Source organism: Theropithecus gelada, chromosome 7a (genome assembly GCF_003255815.1).
Source record: "Theropithecus gelada isolate Dixy chromosome 7a, Tgel_1.0, whole genome shotgun sequence".
Taxonomy (NCBI): domain Eukaryota; kingdom Metazoa; phylum Chordata; class Mammalia; order Primates; family Cercopithecidae; genus Theropithecus; species Theropithecus gelada.
In genome coordinates, this window is record NC_037674.1 from 21,008,496 (window position 1) to 21,031,864 (window position 23,369).

The 23,369-nt window shown below is 44.0% G+C and overlaps 1 protein-coding gene across 1 annotated transcript in view; it reads left to right on the plus strand.

The window, feature by feature from the left end:
• The window catches only part of SQOR (sulfide quinone oxidoreductase), a 52,060-nt gene that overhangs the window by 27,841 nt on the left and 850 nt on the right, over positions 1-23,369 (plus strand). The window contains exons 4-9 of the mRNA XM_025389807.1: positions 4,680-4,733; positions 8,701-8,936; positions 10,360-10,408; positions 16,453-16,636; positions 22,267-22,334; positions 22,634-22,812. Coding sequence (XP_025245592.1) covers positions 4,680-4,733; positions 8,701-8,936; positions 10,360-10,408; positions 16,453-16,636; positions 22,267-22,334; positions 22,634-22,812 — 770 coding nt within the window. The remainder of the gene's footprint in view (positions 1-4,679; positions 4,734-8,700; positions 8,937-10,359; positions 10,409-16,452; positions 16,637-22,266; positions 22,335-22,633; positions 22,813-23,369) is intronic.

Sequence of the window (23,369 nt, forward strand, 5' to 3'; positions counted from 1 at the left end):
CTTGCCAGTCTTCTGCATACAGGGCCAGGAGACCTCTCTCATATCACACACAGCATCTCTTTGGTACAGCAGGGCCTGCCTCATTGTTTGGACCCCTTCAAGCTACAGTTCGGAGCCCTCTGTGGTTGGGTTCATGCTCACCTCAAGGAGCAGGTACTTTACTCATCTCTTGGGAATGACAGGCACTAGTAGGTGTTCTCACTGCTGAGTCCTACCTATTACTCCTAAGGTTAGACACTTAGGAAAGCTGTAGTGTCTTGTTTTAGGGCTAGAGAAGTTGGTGCACTGTAGTGGGACTTTCTTCCAATATTTTATGAAGCAAAACCACTTCATATCCAGAAATCAGAAATACACTCGACATCTCATGTGAGAAATCATCCTGCTGGTTTTAGTTCATCCTCCCAACCCATCTGGGTCTTTTGGATTTATGACTCTGTCACTCCGTTAGCAGTTTTTCCTGTTATTCACAGGTGGTTTCATATAAGTTCAAGGTTTTAATTCTGTAAAATGTCACTAGAGAGCTTTTTTAGATTGCATAAAATTAGTCAATATTCTTTAGCAAATATTATTCAATTGACCAAATCATTCCATTCTGGTTTTTTTTTTTTTTTTTTTTGAGACGGAGTCTCATGTTGTTGCCCAGGCTGGAGTGCAGTGCTGCAATCTTGGCTCATTGCAACCTCTGCCTCCAGGGTTCAAGTGATTCTCCTGCCCCAGCCTCCCGAGTAGCTGGGATTACAGGCGTGTGCCACCACACCCAGCTAATTTTGGTGTTTTTAGTAGAGACAGGGTTTTGCCATGTTGGCCAGGCTGGTCTCGAACTCCTGACCTCAGATGATCTGCCCACATCGGCCTCCCAAAGTGTTGGGATTACAGGCATGAGCCACTGTGCCCGGCCCATTCCATTCTTAGTTTATACTTTCCCACCTTATTGGTGAAAGACTGAGCTGGAGGCACTGTTGAAACCCAGATTCAGTGTGTCTCTGACTCTTCCCTGTTCCAGGGGTGTGTTTGTCTGAAACACATCTCAAGGCCCCGTGTAGACTGGCCCTTGCTCCTTCTCCAGGCTTAACCCAGTTCTATTCTCCCCTTCTTCCCACTCCTGCCATACTGGCCTCTTATTTCCTCAAATGCCTCAGCCTTTTTCTTACCCCAGAACATTTGCACATGCTATTTCCACCTCTATCCCTAGCTATCTCCTACTCATCTTTAGCTTCGATATGACTCCTTCAGGCAAGGCTTCCTTGACTTCCCAGACTAGGTCAGGTTACCCCTTGATGTGCTATCACAGCATTCTGTGATTTAGTAATTATTTGTGTCATTATCTGGTAATGCCCATCTCACGCACTAGATGGAGTTCCTGAAGGGCAGGAAGTGTATTTTTCTTGTCCATTGTTTTATGCCCAGGACCTAGCACAATATCTGGAACATAGAAGGTGCTCAGTAAATATTTGTGAGCAAATTGTGTCTGTTTCTTCATTTGTAAAATAATAATGATAATAGTACTTAGATACCTTATGAAGTTGTTGTGAGTGTTACGTGAATGAAACCATATGAAGCACTTAGAACAGCACCTTGCACAGAGCAAATGCTCGATAAACGTTGCTGTTATTTTTAAAAGAATACATGAAAAGGAAAAGGATTTATTTGCTGAGTATCTACTATATGCCAGCAGTTCTTGATTGCTGATTGAAAGCAGCTGGCTTATCATCTGTGAACCTATGTTGGTGCTCGTTTTCCTCTCCTCTCCTCCTCTCCTCCTCTCCTCTCCTCTCCCCTCTCCTCCCCTCCTCTCCTCTCCCCTCTCCTCCCCTCCTCTCCTCTCCCCTCTCCTCCCCTCCCCCTCTTTCTTCCTTCTCCTCCCTCCCTCCCTCCTTTCCTTCCTTCCTTCTTCCTTCCTTCCTTTCTTTCTCCTTCCCTTCCTTCCTCTCTTTGTCTCCTTCCTCCCTCTTTCTCCCTTCCCTCCCCTCCCCTCCCCTTCCCTCCCCTCCCTTCAGCCTTGCTCTGTTGCTCAGGCTGGAGTGCAGTGGTGAGATCACAGCTCAAGTTACTTGAACTCTTGGGCTCAAACGATCTGCCTCAGCCTCCCGAGAAGCTGGGACTTACAGGCACACACTACCATGCCCAGCTAATCTTTTAAAAAAGTACTATAAAATGTCTATTTAGTAGTTGAGCCTAGACTTTTGCAAAGGATTAATAGCCTATTTACTAAGGCGTTCATGTCAGAATTTACCTCGTCTGACCCCTGTGTAATATGAGAATACTTGCAGATATTCAGCCTTCTGGCAAGGTCTACACTGTTGTGCATAACTGCTCTAAAGTCTTATCTATAATCTTTTGCTGTTCCTGAGGGTTTAGGTCATCTAACCTGAAAACTTGAACTCATTTAAAAGGCTTGAGGTTTTCTTCTTGCTCTGTTGCTATGGAGGGTTTATTCTCTCTTAATGATTTTTTTCCCCATAATCTTAAGCTGGCGTGGTTTTAGTCCTTAGAAATAACGAATATTATGCTCGAATAAAACAGAGCATAATCAATATTATGTTGCATTATGCTTGGTGGTGGCCTGCACAAACCAAAAGCTCCTCTGTTGGCAGTGGTCATGTGTTTCATCTGTAGATCATCACTGCCAGACGCCGTGCTAGCTCTCACCTAACGTGCCCGGATTGCTCAACACGGTTTGGCCAGCCACTTAACGGGCCCAGTGCCCTTTCCTGCAGAAGATGGAATTTCAAGACATCATCTTTCTTTCTTTTTTCTTTTCTTTTTTTTTTTTGAGATAGAGTCTCGCACTGTCGCCCATGCTGGAGTGCAGTGGCGCGATCTTGGCTCACTGTGACCTCCACCTCCTGGATTCAAGCAAACTTCTGCCTCAGCCTCCCGAGTAAATGGGATTACAGGCGCCCGCCACCATGCCCAGCTAATTTTTTGTACTTTTAGTAGAGACGGGGTTTCACTGTGTTGGTCAGGCTGGTCTCAAACTCCTGACCTCGTGATCCACCCACCTCGGTCTCCCAAAGTGCTGGGATTACAGGCATGAGCCACTGTGCCTGGCCGAGACATCATCTTTCTATGGATAGGGAAAACATACAGATGAAAATGCTTATATTATGTATCCACTTAGGGAAATTGTATTTTTCACAAGCAACTGAAATCATTCATCTATCCATTCACCCAACAAACATTACAGAGTTCCTCACTTTAGTGACTGTGCTAGATTCTAGGAATATAAGGAATAAGACGTAACTTTTATCCTCTAGGAGTGGTCATCATGTGGGGAGAACACATGCTAGGAAGCCTCATGCACACTGTGCTGGGGAACTGCTGGGAGGGGCCAGTGGTGAGAGTGATCCTGTCATAATGGGAAAGCCTGCTGCGGAGGTGCCCCTGGGGCTGAAGCTCCCGGATGCCAGGGCAGGACCTATTCTGCACGTTGCTTCCCTTGGCTCCTCAGCCAGAGGCAAGCACTCTCAGGTCTTGGAGTCCTCTCTCTCCAACTACGGTTCTCTCAGGTTGCTTGCTCTGCTCCGCCATTTAGCACAGGATCGTAGTAATCACCACCTGTTTCTTCTTTCTGGGCTCCTGAGTCTCATTGCAATCATTCTTCAACTCCAATTTTCCAGGCAAGTTCTTGTACTTTAAGGCTACTTTGCTTACACTTTTTGGCCTAAACTTGTCTTCCTCTTTGTCCTAAGCCCAGATTTCCATCATGCTACTTATGGATACAATACCCGCATTTGAAGAAGGGACATTTTTCACCCCATACAGGTCATTAAATAAGATCAGGTGAACTATGTCATAGCCTTTCAATGACCTTCAAAAGAGCAATCTCCCGATTACGATATTGGTCCAATCCACATGACAGGTCAGACTTGCTTGGGATTCACATATTACCCAATAGATTTTAGTTTTTTAATATATAATGTATTTATATGTATATTTGAGACAGGGTCTCACTCTGTCACCGAGGCTAGAGTGCAGTGGTGTGATCTCTTCTCACTGCAACCTCCACCTCCCAGGCTCAAACGATTCTCCCACCTCAACCCCCCTGTAGACTACAGGTGCATGCCACCACACCTGGGTAATCTTTGTATTTTGTGCAGAGAACAGGGTTTTGCCATGTTGCCCAGGCTGGTCTCCAACTCCTGAGCTCAAGTGATCCACCTGCCTCGGCCTCCCAAGGTGCTGGGATTACAGGTGTGAGCCACTGTGCCTGGCCTGCCCCATAGATTTTAGACAGTGGATTGTCTTTTAAGATTAGGAAGCCCTTTCTTACCTCTCAATATGAAAAAGTGTTAATACAAGCACTGTACAAATAATTGTGGCCTCTCACTGTGTAGACACATAGCTGTCTCAAGCTTTCTGGATCTAGGCAGCTTACAGAATACTTGTGAAGCAGTGAGGTATGAGGCATAGATGGCAGAGGGCATGATGGGAGTGGACGTGCATCCCTCCCGGCCTGTCTGCCCACCTCCCCCAGCCCCAGGACATTCAGATTAAAAAATGGGAACCTGGGCAGGACTCCCAACCTTGTTCTGCTTTGGTTTTCTCATCTGTTCTGTGGGCTAGTAATATTTCCCTGCCTCCCGCAGACCACACGGAACCACATCTGGGGCCTGAGTCAGTCCTTGAGCTGCTGCTTCTTGGGACCTGGTCTAAAATAATGTCTTTTTGTGTTACAGATCTCCTACCGATATCTTATTATTGCTCTCGGAATCCAGCTGCACTATGAGAAGGTACTGTGTGAAACTGTTTCTGTGTTATACTGGCTTATCTATGCCAAGAGCAAATGCTGCATTTAGTTGCTTTATTGTATTCATTTTGACAAGAAAGGGGTTCTAAGAAAATCTCTTCTGGTTTTATTTCTTGGCAGTCCTTTTATAGTTTGAAGGAAGTCTTCTCTAAGTTTCTGTCAATAATAATATGTTCTAGCTTTAAGCTTTAATTAGAGTTCAGCATGCTCATGCCTTAATGATAATTCTTGCAAAACAGCAGTTTTCTTTTACATTTGTAAGAAACCTGTCTTTCTATGTGGGACTGAATTGGCTGTATTGAAGATTAAATTCCACTTTGGAAGGAGGGTTTAGATTATAAATTTTAAAACAGACTTTAAGGGGTGGAACACCAGCAGTTAGCTCCTCAGTTGCTGGAGGGCCATCTGGGTTTTGTTGTGTAGATGCCAGGGTTTTAGTGTGAAGTAACCGCTGCAATGGAAATGCCACCCAGAAGTTCCTCAGAGCTCCCTTCTCAGTGAGCTGGGGAGCCAGATGCTATCTGAAAGTTGTGAGATTCAAGCTTATTTTTCTAAAACATAGCAGAGTAAATCGGTAAATACTATCATTTCCAGAAGCTTGTTGGGGACCACGGGTAAATAGTTGGAGTACAGGAAACATCTGTGCTAACTGGGTAACAAGCTTCAGGAATGTGAAGGGCTTCATCCGAGTTGGCCCAGTAAGCATCTTTGAAGTGTGCTTCTATGTAAAGAAACCTGAACTGTGACATGTCCAGAGGAAGGGTAGTGAGAATGTCTTGGGATGTGTTGTGGGAAAGTTCAGAGAAGCTACAAGTTGTTGTGTATGTTGTAAGATGGCTTTGAGTCATGGCGCAATGGGCCATGAGTCTGTTAGAATGACAGGCAAGCTATGAAGTAGACGATATGGAGAAAGGTGCCTATTACAACTACTTTCAAGAGGGGCATACCTTCCAAAAAAAGCCCCCACAGTGTTGACCTAGCAAAGGCAATGCATCTCCATGGTGCTGTCTTTCCAAAGTCCCAGTGTCATGTGAGAAGGACTGCAGAGGCCAGTGCTCAGAGTTCATAGCAGCCTCTCGTAGCAAACCAAGTCACAGAGATATTTAAAAGTAGCTATTATTATGGAATCTCTATTACATACCAGGAACCATGCTAGGAATCAAGTGTTGTTTCTTTTTTATTTTGAGATGGAGTTTTGTCACCTAGGCTGGAGTGCAGTGGCATGATCTCAGCTCACTTGCAACTTCCATTTCCCAGGTTAAAGCAATTCTCCTGCCTCAGCCTCCAGAGTAGCTGGGATTACAGGTGCCCACCACCACGCCTGGCTAGTTTTTGTATTTTTTTTTTTTTTTTCAGTAGAGACGGGGTTTCACTGTGTTGGTCAGGCTGGTCTCAAACTCCTGGCCTCAAGTGATCTACCTGCCTCAGCCTCTCAAAGTGCAGGGATTACAGGCATGAGCCACTGCACCCAGCCAGGAATCAAAAATTGATTCTTTACAACTACTTTGAGGGAGGCATTTTTATCTTCACTTAATAGATAGGAAACTGAGGCTAAGGAAATGTAGTCACTTAACCATGGTCGCTGTGCTACTTGGGACTCTTTGATGGCAAATTCGAGGAAACTACTCAGGTTGGTGTAAATAAAAACTGGAGATCATTGATGAAAATACTGAGATGTTTCTGGAACACTAGGGCAGGAATGTAGGTGGGCCTCTGGCAGGACTGGATCTCCACTGTGAGTTCTGTTGGACTCAGGCAGTGTCTCTTTGTCCATCTCTCTGGGCCTCTTTCTCAGGCCAGCTTCACAGGGTCTCTGCAGCAGGCCATCTTGCCTGCCGGTCTACTCTCTGTGATAGGATAGTCCACAGCTCCCCAGTGCATAGCCTGTTGCTGGAAGCCAAAGGAGAAGTCACATCTCATCTCTCCCTGATTCTCTCTTTTCCTCTCTCCCCGATTCTCCCTTTTCCTCTCTTCCCTCCTCTCTAGCTCTCTCTGCTTCAGAATTCCCAGGGAAGCAACTCTGACTGGATGAGGGGTCAAAACCACCCTTTTTGACACAGGTTTTCCTGAAAGGAGCTTGGTCACCACTTTACGGCACCTTTTCTATCAACGACACTTTCTTAAAACTAGGGAAAAATAATGAAGGTGATAAGACATCAACTGCTTGTTTATCTCTTGGATAATGAGATTTGCTTTGGGAACTAGAAGGTATGGCGGTCCTGTGGGAAGACCCCCAGGCAGGTGGGCAGAGGCCTTGGTGTCTGGTTCTTTAAGATTCTGGGCAGGGCTCCATCCATTCTATGGGCTAATAATATTCCCCTGCCTCCCTCAGAGGTACATAGTGACTATCCAGTGTTGGCATTGATTGAAACTTTGAAAACATTAACATGCAAGGTGATTTTATAATAGAGTTATTATTATTGAGACTGCCAATGTCACTACTATCTAACTGGAACAGGGTGAACAGTAACAAAGAAATAGTTGCTTTTAACATTGAGTGTGGATAAGTAATGAACCCAGGCCACTGAGGAGATGAGAGGACTTTGTTTCCTTGAGACCTCAGGGATGGGTTTCTGGCATAATTTTGGAGGTGTCCCAGAGAATGGCCTGGGGAGGCTCTGAAGGACCGGCTCATCTTGATGACTGTTTCTTTTTTTCTTTTTTCTTTTTTTTGAGATGGAGTCTCGCTCTGTTGCCCAGGCTAGAGTGCAGTGGCACCATCTTGGCTCACTGCAAGCTCCGCCTCCCGAGTTCACACCATTCTCCTGCCTCACCCTCCCAAGTAGCTGGGACTACAGGTGCCTGCCACTACGTCCGGCTAATTTTTTGTATTTTTAGTAGAGATGAGGTTTCACTGTGTCAGCCAGGATGGTGTCAATCTCCTGACTTCGTGATCCGCCTGCCTCGGCCTCCCAAAGTGCTGGGATTACAGGCATGAGCCACGGCGCCTGGCTGGATGACTGTTTCTTGATGATTGAAGTTGAACCTGTTCTTGCTAAGAACTGGGACTTAAGTCTCTAACTCAGTCTGTGACATCTTCATTGCACTCTATGAGCCTTCTAACATTTATAATAGGTATCCAGTTGATCTTACTGGCAATAATCAGCTAACATTTACAGGATATTTGCCATGTGCATGTATCCTTTACATGCATGGCCTCGTTTGCTTCTGCCCACAACCCTCTGAAGCAGATACCTTATCCCTATTTCACAGATGGTGAATGTTAAGATTCTCAAACCTGAGTGTGCATCTGAATCACCTGGAGGGCCTGTTCGAACACAGATTGCTGGGCCTGCTCCCAGAGTTTCTGATTCAGTAGGTCTAGGGTGGGGCCTGATAATCCGCATTTCTAGCAAGTTCCCAGGTGGTGCTTGTGCTGCTGGTCTGAGCACCACACTCGGAGACCTACTGGCTTAGAAGTATTACGTAATTTTTGCAGGGTCACAATGCTGGTAAGTGGAAGAGCCAGGACTCAGACTGGCATGTGGGATCCTAAAGTCCATGTTTGTAGGTACCTGGCTTTATGCCTTTACCCAGAGTTTGGTCTGGTACAACCTGATAAAGGGTGATTTAAATTCTTGACGGTATAAATGGCTCTTGGTCCTGCCAATTGTTCTTTCCAGTAAGTCAACTGGTTCTCCTAAAAGGAAGGCTGGCTGGCGTCTTGTCCTCACTCTGATGGTGGGAAAAGTTGTATTCAAATTATGTTCTCAAGGCCAGGGAGTTGGAGGGTTCCTCTGAGCTGAGCCCATTCTGCAGTTTGACAGGTGACTGCAGGTGCCACAGCTCTGGTCTTGGAACCCTCACCCACCTGCCTGCTCTAGGCATGTGGGTATTGGTGGATAATCATAGTACTGAAATATTTGAAAGGCTGTAGAAATGGCAAAGAACAAGGACTCTAAGGACATTGGCACTTTTGTTTAAAATGATTTTTGTGTACTTTGTTGCAGATTAAAGGCCTACCTGAAGGTTTTGCTCATCCCAAAATAGGGTCGAATTATTCAGTTAAGACTGTAGAGAAGACATGGAAAGCTCTGCAGGACTTCAAGGAGGGCAATGCCATCTTCACCTTCCCAAATACTCCAGTGAAGTGTGCTGGAGCCCCTCAGAAGATCATGTATTTATCAGAAGCCTACTTCAGGAAGGTATGCTTCCTTTCCGGGGACAGAGATGAGCAGGGAAGACGGTGCTCATTCACTGATTGCAGGAATTCCATTTTATCTCTATCGTAATCCCTTTTTTATCTCTAAATTTTTGTTACATATGTACAAAATTAGATAACTGGAAGTTTATAAAATAGAAAAGAGGAGAAAATCACTCATGACCCAATTGCTTTAATAAAGCTGCAGTTTTCAATTTGACATGGCTTTCTAGCTTTTTTTCTGTATACTTAAATAGGGTTACAGTCATAGTGTACATGAAAAATTTAGATGTATTATGTAATATTAAATAGTCTTTGTTACATACTTTTTAAATATGTGTGTAAAAGTCTACTGGATGCTGGGTGTGGTGGCTCACACTTGTAATCCCAGCACTTTGGGATGCCGAGGTGGGTGGATCACCTGAGGTTGGGAGTTCAAGACCAGCCTGACCAACATGGAGAAATCCCATCTCTACTAAAAATACAAAAAAAATTAGCTGAGTGTGGTGGTACATGCCTGTAATTCCAGCTACTTGGGAGGCTGAGGCAGGAGAATTGCTCGAACCTGGGAGGTGGAGGTTGTGGTGAGCCCAGATCGGGCCATCGCACTCCAGCCTGGGCAACAAAAGCGAAACTCCGTCTTCAAAAAAAAAAGTCTACTGGAGAGATTGTTTAAATATTTCCATATAGTTAGACAATGAGTTGCAGATTGTTCATTTTTATCCATAATGCTATCAACTACTTCCACTCAAGTTTAAGCTCATGAATATTTTCTGTCCTTTGGGTATACATTAAAAAAAATGATAGGCAAAATGCCAACTTTGAAAGCAAAAAAATGTTCTCATGTAACTTTAAACCTTCATGGAAAGAGATATTTGGGCAGGAAGAGACTTTCTCAGCATTCTCCAAATGCTCTCTGTGTAAGAGCAGGTGTCTGCAGCTCCAGTACACCTGGCTTAAGCTTGTGAGGGAAGCTGTTCTTGCCCTCCCTGCTCTTGCCTGGGGTGTGACATTTAGTTTATCAAAGTGTGGTTTGGCTTGAGACCGTGGCAGGGTTCCAAGCAGCCCATAGTCATGTACGGGAACAGACAGGAAGAAGGGTGGGGAAGAATGGGCTGGGGAGTGGTTGAATGTGTGCGTGGAGGCTGGGACTGGGCAAGACCATCCCCTGAATTCTTTAAACTGCAACAGCCCTGTGAGGTAGGGAATTAAAGACAGTTCCAGTAATCATTTCTGACTCCAAGAAAGTTCATCCTGGGTCCTAAGGGGTTGGCATAACCTTTTGAGGCACTTACTCACCTAACTTCTTCACATGGTGAGATCCGGGTGAGCAAGTCCTGAAAGGAGCCAAGCAAAGGAAAGAATAAGAAACTAGCTGTTTCTTCCATCCTGGAACTTCCTTTGTGTAATTCTTTTCTCCCAAGTCTTGGATGACCTAAGAGGAAAGTTCTCTTTCGTGTACCATAAGATCTTCGGCATTTGGGAGAATATTGGCCTCTCTGAACAATATCAAGAAGGTAGGAAATCAAGGTTTTGTTGTTGTTGCTTTTTAGTTTAGTTTTTTTTTTTTAGACAGTTTTGCTCTGTCACCCAGGCTGGAGTGCAAGGGTGCGATCTCAGCTCACTGCAAACTCTGCTTCTGGGGTTCAAGCGATTCTCCTGCCTCAGCCTCCTGAGTAGCTGAGATTACAGGCACCTGCCACCACGCCCAGCTAATTTTTGTATTTTTAGTAGAGACAGGCTGATCTTTTTTTTTTTTTTGAGACGGAGTCTCGCTCTGTCGCCCAGGCTGGAGTGCTGTGGCCGGATCTCAGCTCACTGCAAGCTCCGCCTCCCGGGTTCCCGCCATTCTCCTGCCTCAGGCTCCCGAGTAGCTGGGACTACAGGCGCCCGCCACCGCGCCCGGCTAGTTTTTTGTATTTTTTAGTAGAGACGGGGTTTCACTGTGTTAGCCAGGATGGTCTCCATCTCCTGACCTCGTGATCCGCCCGTCTCGGCCTCCCAAAGTGCTGGGATTACAGGCTTGAGCCACCGCGCCCGGCCATATCTAGTTTTTCCAAAGGAAATTTACATATATCATGCATCAGGTCTCTTTAGCCCCAAATACTTTAGTGTTAATTTTCTAAAATAGGAGTGTTCTCTTACATAACCACAGTACAATTATCAACTCAGTAAATTTAGCACAGATACAAGTTTTTAACTTACTATTTGTATTCCAGTTTAGTTGAGTGGCCCAACTGTGTTTATAGCATTTCTTCCTCCAGTGCAGGACTCAGGCTACAGTCAGGTACTGCATTCAATTGTGAGGTCTATTTAGCCTCCTTTAATCTGGGACATTTCTATAGCTTTTCTTTGTCTTCTATGATGTTGATATTTTGAAATAATACAGCCCTCTTGCCACCGCTTTTCTTTCAGTAGAATGTTCCTCATTTTGGGTTTGTCTATGTTTTCTTGTGATTAGTTTCAGGCTCTGCTATTTATTTATTTATTTTTGAGACAAAGTCTTGCTGTGTTACCCAGGCTGGAGTGCAGTGGCACAATCTCAGCTCAATGCAGCCTCTGCTTCCCAGGTTCAAGTGATTCTCCTGCCTCAGCCTCAGGAGTAGCTGGGACTACAGGTGCGCACCACCATGCCTGGCTAATTTTTTTATTTTTATTTTTAGTAGTGATGGGGTTTCATCATGTTGGCCAGGCTGGTCTCAAACTCCTGATTGCAAGCCATCCGCCTGCTCGGCCTCCTGATGCTGGGTTTACAGGCATGAGCCATTGCGCCCGGCCTCAGGCTCTGTTTTTTAGACTGGAACATTCGCGAAAGCATTGTGCCCTTCTAAGGTATCACATTTGCAAGCATACAATGTTCATCTGCCCTTCATTGGTGATGTTAATTTTGATCAGCAGACAAGATGTGGTCCAGTTTTTCCATTGAATAATTGCAATTTGTTTTCTCCCTTGCTACTAATAAGAAGTCTGTGGGAAGACACTTTAAAACCATGCAAATAATCTACTCGTTCAAGTCTCCCCACTAGAGTTAGCATCCATTGGTGATCCTTGCCTAATCAAATCTTTACTATGGGTGGTTGCAAAATGATGATTTTCTAACCGTAATATTTCCTGCACATTTGCCAGCAAGCTCTTGGCATTCTTTCAGCAAGAGTCTTTGCTTCTCTCTTAGTTAATTTACTATTGGTATGAACTCATGGTTCCTATTTTTTTTCCGATGGTGTATCATTCATTATTGTTTTTAATTATTTTGGTGCTCAAATTGTTCTGGATTTGGTCAGTAGGTGCCCCTTCCAGCTGGCTCTTGTGCCCCATCATGTGTTTGGGCACTTCCTTTACTTTCTGGTGTCACAGGTTGTCCCAGGCTCATCTAGCATCTCTCTGCAGCAGCTCAGGGTCATCGTTTTGAATAGCTCCTGTGTAGTTATGCACAAAGAGGCTACCGGAATGTTTGGAGCTAGTTATCACTTTATGGAAGGGTCTCAAATTACTGCTCTTTGTTTTTATGTGTGTCCTTTGTGTAGTTTTCCTTTTTCCTGGCTGTCAGGCAGTTGTAAGTGACTTTGGACGGTCCCTCCAGCTTTAGCTCTTTTAAATTGCTGCTCCTCAAATGGGCTCACTCAAGTGGACTGTGAGCGAGAGCTCATATGAGTGAGCTCAGTTTTACTTTACAAAGGAGCCCATTTGAGTGAGCCCAAGTTGGGCTTTCACTAAAATGGGCTATGAGTGACAGCCCAAAGCAAGTTTTTATGAGCAAAGTGTATGAACTTGAGTGCATGAACTTAATTTTGTCAGTACTTTGGTTCTCAACTGTCCTCTGGATAGCTGAGGTTATAGGTAGGGGTGTGGATAAATGAATGGTTATTATTCTTCTAAAGAGTTTGTAATGAAAGAAGATATTTGTGTCCCTTTTGAATTATAGGATTTCAGGTCAGACAGTTAGTTCCACTCTTAAAATCTGAATTTCAAAAAATCTACCAGAAGGATTTAAAGCTGTGGCTCTTAACCCTGGCTACACATTAGGGAGCTTTTAAAATGTGCTGATGCCTGGTCTCCCTACCAGAGGTTTTAGTTAATTGGTTTGGGGTACAGATTGAGGATGGGAAATTTCAAAAATTCCCCTAATGACTCTCATGTTCAACCAGGATTGAGAACAACTGATGTAAAGAATTGTGCCAGGTGTGGTGGCTCACGTCTGTAATCCCAGCACTTTGGGAGGCCCAGGCGGGTGGATCACAAGGTCAGGAGTTTTAAGACCAGCCTGGCCAAGATGGTGAAACCCTGTCTCTACTGAAAATACAAAAATTAGCCAGGTGTGGTGGCGGGAGCCTGTAATCCCAGCTACTCGGGAGGCTGAGGCAGAGAATTGCTTGAACCCGGGAGGCGGAGGTTGCAGTGAGCTGAGATTGTGCAACTGTACTCCAGCCTGGGCGACAGATGGAAGCTCAGTCTCAAAAAAAAAAAAAAAAGTAAATGTAACCCAAAGTTTATAATTTTGAATCTTTATTAGAGAACTTGCAAATTGATCCCAGTCTCCTAAGTTTAAAAAAATCTAAACTTGTTTTACACCACAGAGTCCAAGAACTAGAAGAGACTTTGGAGATTGTCTAGTCTAGTACATTTCTTTATGGATAAGCAAATTAAAGACCAAAGAGGTGAAGTGACTTGTCCAAGTAATAGCATTCTATTTTTCTTTGTAAATGAACCTGTTCCTTTGAGATTGTAGGAATGTGATCCACAGATTTTACATGTCAGAATCACTAGCAGATTTTGTTAAAGTATAGATTCCTGTGCTTTACCCAGATCTACTAGATTGGGATCTCGGCATGGTACAGCCTGGGAACTTGTATTTTCCACAAGTCTCCCAAATGCTGCTAATAAACATTAAAGTTTGAAAACCACCACACTGAATGGACTATGTATGTTAACAAAGGAGAACCAAGTTATTTATCCTATATAGTTACAGAAATAAATGATGGATAATGAACAAGTTACAACTAAGTGCCAATGTTTGTTTCCCTCCCTCCCTCCCTCCCTCCCTCCCTCCTTTCTTTCTTTCTTTCTTTCTTTCTTTCTTTCTTTCTTTCTTTCTTTCTTTCTTTCTTTCTCTCTCTCTCTCTCTCTCTCTCTCTCTCTCTTTTTGAGACAGGGTCTCACTCTGTCACCCAGGTTGGAGTGCAGTGGACAACCATGGCTCATGGCTCACTGCAGCCTCTACTTCCCAGGCTCAGGCAATCCTCCTACCTCAGCCTCCTGAGTAGCTGGGTCTATAGGCATGCACCACCATGCACGGGTAATTTTTGTATTTTTTGTAAAAACTGGGTTTTACTATGTTGCCAAGGCTGGTCTCAAACTCCTGGGCTCAAGTGATCTGCCTGCCTTGGCCTCCCAAAGTGTTGGAATTATAGGTGTGAGTCACCACACCCGACCCAGTGTTAATTTCTTTTTCTTTCTTTTTTTTCTTTTGGAGGCAGGATCTTGCTCTGTCACCCAGGCTGGAGTGTAGTGGTGTGATCTTGGCTCACTACGATCCCCACCTCCCGGCCTCAAGCAAGCCATCCTCCTATCTCAACCTCCTGAGGAGCTGGGACAACAGGCATGTACTACCACGCCCAGCTAACTTTTTGTATTTTTGGTAGAGAGGGGTTTCACTACATTACCTAGGCTGGTCTCGAACTCCTGAGCTCAAGCCATCTGGCCACCTTGGCCTCCAAAGTGTTGGGATTACAGGCATGAGCCACTGCACCTGGCCATTAATTTCTAATAAATCCATAAAGTAGACCCTAGTATTTCTTCTTTTGTAGGGTGTTAGGTCAAACTCCATACCTTTATGATGATTATGTGAAAGTATTTAGCTTTTCTTTTAGAAAAGAGGTGTGGAATTTATGTGTACTTGTGAAATTCAAACACATTAACTCCACCAAGATGACGCTAGTAAGGTTTAGACCTCAGTTCAGAAATGTAGTTCTAGGTCAGGTATGGTAGCTTGCATCTGTAATCCCAGCACTTTGAGAGGCTGAGACAGGTGGGTTGCTTGAGCCCAGGAGTTCGAGACCAGCCTGGGCAACACAGCAAGACTCAGTCTCTACTAAAAGAAAAACAACAACAACAACAACAACAACAACAACAACAAACTAGCTGGATGTGGTGGTACATGCCTGTAGTCCCAGGTATTTAGGAGGCTGAGGCAGGAGGATTGCTTGAGCCCAGTAGTTAGAGGTTATGGTGAGCTATGATGAAGCCACTCCCCTCCAGTCTGGCAACAGAATGAAACACTGTCTCAAAAGTAGTTCTAGTTGACTGCAGAAATGCAGACAGGGCATTAATAATTTGGTGGATGATAGTTGTTGACATTTCATCCATTATCCTGCAAACATGCATTCAGTTTTAATGTTCATTAACAGACCTCGCCTCAGGGACCCATGTCCCCAAGAGCCACCCTCCACCCAAGATTATCCTGCAGACGAGCAGCAGCCATTTGCAGTGCTCCTTCCCTGAGGTTAATTAAGCTTATATTTGTCTGAGAGTTGTAATAAGTACAAGTCATCTTCCTAATTCCCATTGCCATCAGTGACTGCTGAGCCTTTCTGAGGGCATAGGACCATTGGACTCCTTATGGAAATGGAGGGCTATTGACTATCTCACAAGGTTGGAATTGTCTTGAAACGCTTACATTTTTACCCTAATGACATGTCGTGAACATTTCAATCAGTGTGTCCTTAACTGGACCCACTAGCAAATTGATGAAGTTGCTGGATGGAGTTTGTTAAAAATAAATAAAAAGCATAATAAGAACCAACTACAAAATGTGAAAGAATATTACATAAACAAAAAAATTAAATGAACCCTCAAAAGTGATTAGGATGGGTCAGTGCACCACTACCAAGGGTAGCTTTGATAACGGTGTTTTGGAAAAAAATTCACCTCTGTTTTCTGCACTGAAAAGTAAATCCAGTACTGAATCAGACCCCTGGCTCCTTTTCCAAAGAGCTAGCTAATATTTTTACCACCCCTTTCCATCTTAAATTGGTGTTCTGACAGTTTCCTTTATGTGTTTTGAAGCTGACACATATTTGGGAATGATGCTTTCTTACCAGCTCCTAACACGTCCTTTACAAGTTTAATGGACGCTGAGCATCACCTTACAGAATAACACTGAGGTGGTAAACTTTACAAGTTGACAGCTGAGGGTCAGAGAGACTGCAACTGAAATATACCACCCCTTTATTTTAGTATTAATAAAAACATCAGTGGATTCTTTCAGAGTTATTAGTAAGCTTTACTCCAATATCTCATGTACCCCTATGTGTGTGGCCACAGGGATCTCTTGGTCTCTGTATGGGGAGATCATGTCAACTGAGAGAATGGTTATTTAGCTTATCACCATCCCCCAGGAGAACACATAAGATCTTGGAGAGGGTGTGGACTGATACAAGTGCTGATTGTATAATGCTTCGTGCAGCCATAGCGCAGTGTATGGAGTAAGGAAGGTCAGGGGAGAGCTTGTGGAGCTGTGGAAATATTGAATAAATGAAAATGTGAATTCTCTCCTTGTGTGTAGTATGAAATGCTTCATGTCACACCACCAATGGGCCCACCAGATGTCCTCAAGACCAGTCCTGTGGCTGATGCTGCTGGTTGGGTGGATGTGGATAAAGAAACTCTGCAACACAAGAGGTACCCAAATGTGTTTGGGATTGGGGACTGCACCAACCTTCCTACGTCAAAGACCGCTGCTGCAGTAGGTAAAATAACCAGCTCTATTTCTCTCTTTCTCAAAAAGATGTCACCTTGAGGCACTACTGTAACAAAAACAAAAGCTTGGCATTGACCAGAGATGGTGGTTCCTGCCTGTAATCCCAGCACTTTGGGATGCTCAGGCAGGCAGGTCGTTTGAGGCCAGGAGTTTGAGACCAGCCTGGCCAACATGGTGCAACCCCATCTCTACTAAAAATACAAAAATTAGTCAGGCATGTGGCAGGCGCCTGCAATCCCAGCTACTCAGGAGGCTGAGGCAGAAGATTGCTTGAATCTGGGAGGTGGAGGTTGCAGTGAACCAAGATCGCACCACTGCATTCCAGCCTGGATGACAGAGCAAGGCTTCATCTCAAAAAAAAAAGACTTGGCACCAACAGCATTCCATTAATAATGAAGAAAGTTCTGTGTCCTAAAAATGACTTTGACCTTCCTAAGACAGAAGCAAGTTGTCAATGAACCCAGTGTCATAGAAAGCAAAAAGTGCCTTTTGAGTGCTTTGCCCCAGAATAGCATGATCTTATCTACCTTTTCTAGGTCAGAGGGGTTGTTGTCAGAAGAAGGGGCCTTAGAGGGAGTGCATCACTTTTCCAGCTCTCTTGAATTCTGTTACTTCTCATACTGCCATACTGGCATCCCTGGTATTCTTTGCCTCTGCCACCAGGCAGGTTGGCTATTTTTCTTCTGCCTGAAACACCATAAAGCTCGGGAAGCATTTGTTTTCCCAGAAAACACATGCAAGTCAATGAAACTTGCAGACCAGAAAATTGTCCTGTTAAGACAAATACAGTGGAGCATGTCCTGAGTAGTACATGATTAAGGCCTCAGCCTGGAAAACTAAATTCTTCACCTCGACGTTCTGCACCAGCAGCGATGGGGAGAATTGCCTTTTAGATTCTGTCCTCTACTGACAGGACTGTCTTTTCTGGATGCTATAAAACACAAGACCTCCAGTACGGTAGTGTTTTCTGTGAATGAGACACCTGTGGAACAGATTGTGGTACTTTTGCTGACTATTTCAACCTCAAGGTAGACTATCTAGGAAACTCACTGAATGTCTTTTTCATTATTCATGTTAACTTCCTCCCAACTTTTTATTTTAAAAAATCTCAAACCTATACAAATTTGAAATAAATTATAATACTCATATACCTTTCAGGTATTAACCAATTATTAATATTTTGTGACATTTGCTTCATCGTATTTATGTATATATGTATATTATGTATATCTATATAATGTGTGTATATATATAAAAATATATATATATATTTTTTTTTTTTGGTGGGGGGACAGAATTTCACTCTTGTTGCCTGGGCTGGAGTGCAGTGGCACAGTCTTAGCTCACTGCAACCTCTGCCTCCCAGGTTCAAGCGATTCTCCTTCCTCAGCCTCCCAAGTAGCTGGGATTACAGGCACCCACCACCACACCTGGCTAGTTTTTGTATTTTTAGTAGAGATGGGGTTTCACCAAGTTGGCCAGGCTGGTCTCGAACTCCTGGCGTCAGGTGATCTGTCCCCCCTTGGCCTCCCAAAGAACTAAGATTATAGGTGTGAGCCATGGCGCCCAGCCTGTATTTATGTATATTTTCCTAAAGATGTCCTTTGTCGTCCCAGCCCCTCCTTAAATCCACCAGCCAGTCAAGGATCACACACTGCATTGGGCGAAATGCCTCTTTGGTCCCCTTTAATATAGAGCAGGCCTTCTGACATTTGTTTCTTTACTTTCATGACATCGACATTTTTGAAGATTCCAGGCCAGTTACCTTGTAGAATACCCCACAATTTAGAATTGTCTAGTTGCTTTCTTATGGTTCGATTCGGGTTATATGTTTTGGCAAAAATCTCCGTGCCTGAGGCTGTGTACCTCCCTCTGCAGCACCTCAGGAGCCCGTCACGTTAGTTTGTCTTGTCTTTGGTGAAGCTTGACTTCCTCACTGGGTTAAGGCGTGTTCTCTCTCTCTCTCTCTCTCTGTCTTTCATTGTAAAAGTACTCTCTCTCTTTGTAATTTATAGGTAGTCTGTGGGCTGATACTTTGAAATGACATTCATTTAATGTAAGCCTGCTGAATTTATGTGCTAAAACTACCTGTGATGTGAGGCCCAGATTACCCAGCTTTTAGCCTTCTTCAAACAAATATTTAACTCGATGTTCCGGATAGATAAGACTGAATATGACTGAACAAAAATATTCTAAGTGGAAAGTCTTTTGCTCCCAGTCCTGCAGTGCATCTGCGTGGCTTCCACGGTGTCCCAACCACGGAGAGCGTGTCCCCGTTGTTTTTACATTTGTGTCTTACAATCTGCAACCTATTCTATGGTTGCTCTAGAGCTTATATAATGAGTCCACTCTTAATTATATCTGGATTGTTTCCAACCCATTTTTATTCAAACAGTACCATAATGAGTGCTCTTTACCTGTTATTTAGGTTGGTGCAAAAGTAATTGCAGTTTTTGCCATTAAGCGTAATGCCATTAATCGCAATTACTTTTGCACCAACCTAATAGTTCACCTGTGTGAAAGTCTGTTTACTCTTCTCTTCAATGCCCAAATAACAATAGTACTAGCTTTTCCCAAGCAGATCTTCATTTCTTCTTAGATTCCCTTCCCCAAATCCTCTGAGTATCCCAAGGCAATGCCACACTTTTTCCACAAATCTGTCCTTGGGTATACTTGCCACCAAGCCTCCGTCCAGACCCCTACGCTGTTGTGAGCAAGACCCATCTTGCCATGTTGAATCTGGCTTTCCTGAGCTCATGTCCCCTTCTCTGCTTCTCTCTGCCCCAGGATGCTCCTTTAGTCACTCTCAGCACAGCTGAGATTAGGATGTGGCATTTAACAGAAGTTAACTGAAGGCCCGGGCATGATAGAAGGGGATTGTAATACAGGGCAAAACCCAACTCCCGCACACCTGCACCCATGCACGCTTTAAGCCTAGATGTTGAGTGACTGCTTCCTGGCTTCACAGGCCTCACCTGTCTGCAGTGGCACCCAGTCGATGTCTCTGCTCCTTTTCTGTTGGCCTTGATGTCCTGCTGCTGTGGCCTCCTCAGGTGTTCTCAGTTCAGATTCCAAACTCTTTATGGCCCTCAAAGAGGAACACAGTTTTCCAAAAGGGAAATATGATCTTTAGAGATGTTGCTTTGCCCACAGTGAATATAGCCATTTAATTTTTTTTCTTTTTATAGAGACAGGGTCTCGCTCTTTTGCCCAGGGTGGAGCGTAGTGGAGCAATCACGGCTCACTGCAGCCTTGACCTCTTGCGCTCAAGTGATCCTTCCAGTTCAACACCCCCAAGTAGCTGGAACTGTAGGCATGTGTCACCATACCCAGCTAATTTTAAAAATATCTGTAGAGATAGGGTCTCCCTATATTGCCCAGGCTGGTCTCAAACTCCTGGGCTCAAGCGATCCTTCTGCCTTGGCCTCCCAAAATATTGGGATTATAGGCATTAACCACCACGCTTGGCCTCATTTAATATATATATATTTTTAGATGGAGTCTTGCTTTGTTGCCCAGGCTGGAGTGCAGTGGCATGATCTTGGGTCACTGCAACCTCTGCCTCCTGGGTTCAAGCAATTCTCTTGCCTTAGCCTCCTGAGCAGCTGGGATTACAGGCACCTGCCACCAGACCTGGCTAATTTTTCTATTTTTTGTAGAGATGTGTTTTTACCACATTGGTCAGGCTGTTCTTGAACTCCTGAATTCAAGTGATCCACCCACCTCAGCCTCCCAAAGTGCTGGGATTACAGGTGTGAGCCACCACGCCCAGCCTTATTTAATATTTTTAAGCAGAGTTGTTTACTCTTCATTTTTTTGACCCCCACCCATTCCAGGAAAAATATCATTGCTTCTTCGATTTGGGCATCAGCAAACTATAGTTTATGGGCCAGTGCAGTCCACTGCCTGTTTTTGTATAGTGGAAATTTTGTTTTTTGTCATTACATAATATCTTTGATTTGCTATTGGCCCACAAGGCCTGCAATTTTTCTTTACAGAAAAAGTTTGCTAACCCCTGATTTGGGAGATTACAAAATAACCACTCCAATAAGCATTTTATAATACAAAGGTAACCCATCTTTCCTCAAAAGTGAATCCCATGTTCTACTTCTAGAGACACAAACTGCTGTATCTTTATTTTATTTTATTTTTGAGACAGAGTCTCACTCCCTCATGCAGGCTGGAGTGCAGTGGTGCGATCTCAGTTCATTGCAACCTCTGCCTCTGAATTCAAGCAATTATTGTGCCTCAGCCTCCTGAGTAGCTGGAATTGCAGGAGCAGCACCATGCCTGGCTAATTTTGTGTATTTTTAGTAGAGACAGGTTTCACCATGTTGGCCAGGCTGGTCTCAAAGTCCTGGCCTCAAGTGATCTGCACACCTTGGTCCCCCAAACTGCTGAGATTACAGGCGTAAGCCACCATGCTCGGCCACAAACTGCTGTCTCCTTAAAAGGTCAGTCTTTTAATTTTTTTTCTGAGATGATGTCTCACTTTATCGCCAAGGGTGGAGTGCAGTGGTACGATCTCAGCTCCCTGCAACCTCCACCTCCTGGGTTCATGCAATTCTCCTGCCTCAGCCTCCTGAGTAGCTGGGATTACAGGCATGTACCATCATACCTGACTAATTTTTGTATTTTTAGTAGAGATGGGGTTTCATCATATTGGCCAGGTTGGTCTTGAACTCCTGACCTTAAATGATCCACTTTCCTTGGCCTCCCAAAGTGTTGGGATTACAGGCATGAGCCACAGTGCCCATCTGGGCAGTCTTAATTATTCCAAATTGAACACAAACTGGGTTTAGATTATATGAAGAAACTATTACTAATATTTGGGGTGTGAAAATACTGGGGGTTTGTGTGAAGAAAATTCCCCATCAGAGAGATACAGACAGGAAGATTTATGAGTGAATTGATGTGATATCTGCTCTAAAAATACAGCAGGAAAAAAAATAGCATGTGTGATGAGATGGATTAAACAAAATGATGGAATTTGAACTTTTTCCTAATAAAAAAGGCAGTCTCCCCACTCTTGCCAAAGAAAAACAAAACAAAAAAATCCTGATATATGTATGTATCTGTCTGTGTCCGTCTGGTTATCTAGGAAAGAGACAGAGAGATGGAAATACAGGTATATCTCTATGTGTATATCTATATCCACCTGGTCCTGCCTCAGCCAGGACAGTGCAGGACAGAGGAAGGCATGCTTTGTCTTACTGGAAATGCCTGGGGGCTCCCAATCCAGACTGCCTGTGAACAGGGACACAGGGATAACCCGCATGGCCAAGAACACTGACTAAGTTGACACACAGACTAAATTGACAGCCTCAACCCCAGGAGGAGAGGCAGTGGTTTTGAGGTAGGTCCATCCTTACAGCCACACTGGAGAGAGTCGGCTCTTTAGTTTCAAACCCATGGAAACACATGTGCAGACCTTTCACGAATTACAGAATCCCCTCTGGTAGTCAATTTCAATTAGTAAGAAGCTCATGTTCTAGTCACCGTTTCGAGGGATGGGAAATGGAATCTTCTTAACTTGTTTACATTAAAGTTATTTGCAAATTAGTTTTCATGGAAAACCTAGATGCTTACATTTTTCTGACTTTCCCATTTTTCTTATAGCTGCCCAGTCGGGAATACTTGATAGAACAATTTCTCTGATTATGAAGAATCAAACACCAACAAAGAAGGTTTGTACGCCTTATAAGAATCACTCTTTCAATGAGCATCTTCCATTTTGTGTGAAAGTCATGTTTTCCCACAGTTTTGCACTTTCTTGATTAGTGTCTCCAGTATGGGTACTACTGTTTTTGCCATTAGTACTATTTTTTTTGTAATATAATTTGCATTTTTCACAGTACAAAAAGTCAGAATATACAGAAAAGAAAAAAATATATAACCACTCGCAGCAAATAATAAATTCTAAAGTGTTCATATAGGACCATGAAAAAAAATCTACTTTCCAACTCAATCTGATTTACAATTTTAGTATGATGGCTACACATCATGTCCACTGGTGACCGGCTACAACCGTGTGATTCTTGCCGAGTTTGACTACAAAGCAGAGCCGCTAGAAACCTTCCCCTTTGATCAAAGCAAAGAGCGCCTTTCCATGTATGTCATGAAAGCTGACCTGATGCCCTTCCTGTATTGGAATATGATGCTAAGGTAAGTGTGCTGTCTGGTTCCTGGATGAGGAAAGGGATTTATAGCACATCTCCACCCGCACGGGATGTAGCCTCTTTTCTTCATTGTTAGCAGTGACCAAGTGTTCTGTCTTCCATACTCTAGGCCCTCTTTTGCTGCAGGATAAATAATGATAGTAAATCACTTTCACATATCAAGTACTCTGTCATCTGCTACCTTACTTTTTTTTTTTTTTTTGAGATGGAGTCTTGCTCTGTTGCCCAGGTTGGAGTACAGTGGCACGATCTTGGCTCACTGCCACCTCCACTTCCGGGGTTCATGCAATTTTCCTGCCTCAGCCTCCTGAGTAGCTGGGATTACAGGTGCCTGCCACCATGCCTGGCTAATTTTTATATTTTTAGTAGAGACGGGGTTTCACCATGTTGGCCAGGCTGGTTTCAAACTCCTGGCCTCAAATGATCCACCTGCCTCAGCCTCCCAAAGTGCTGGGATTACAGGTGTGAGCCACTGCACCCAGCCCCTCTTCATTCTAAAAGCTGATGACCTCATTTTACTTTTCCAAACTCATATGAGAGAGA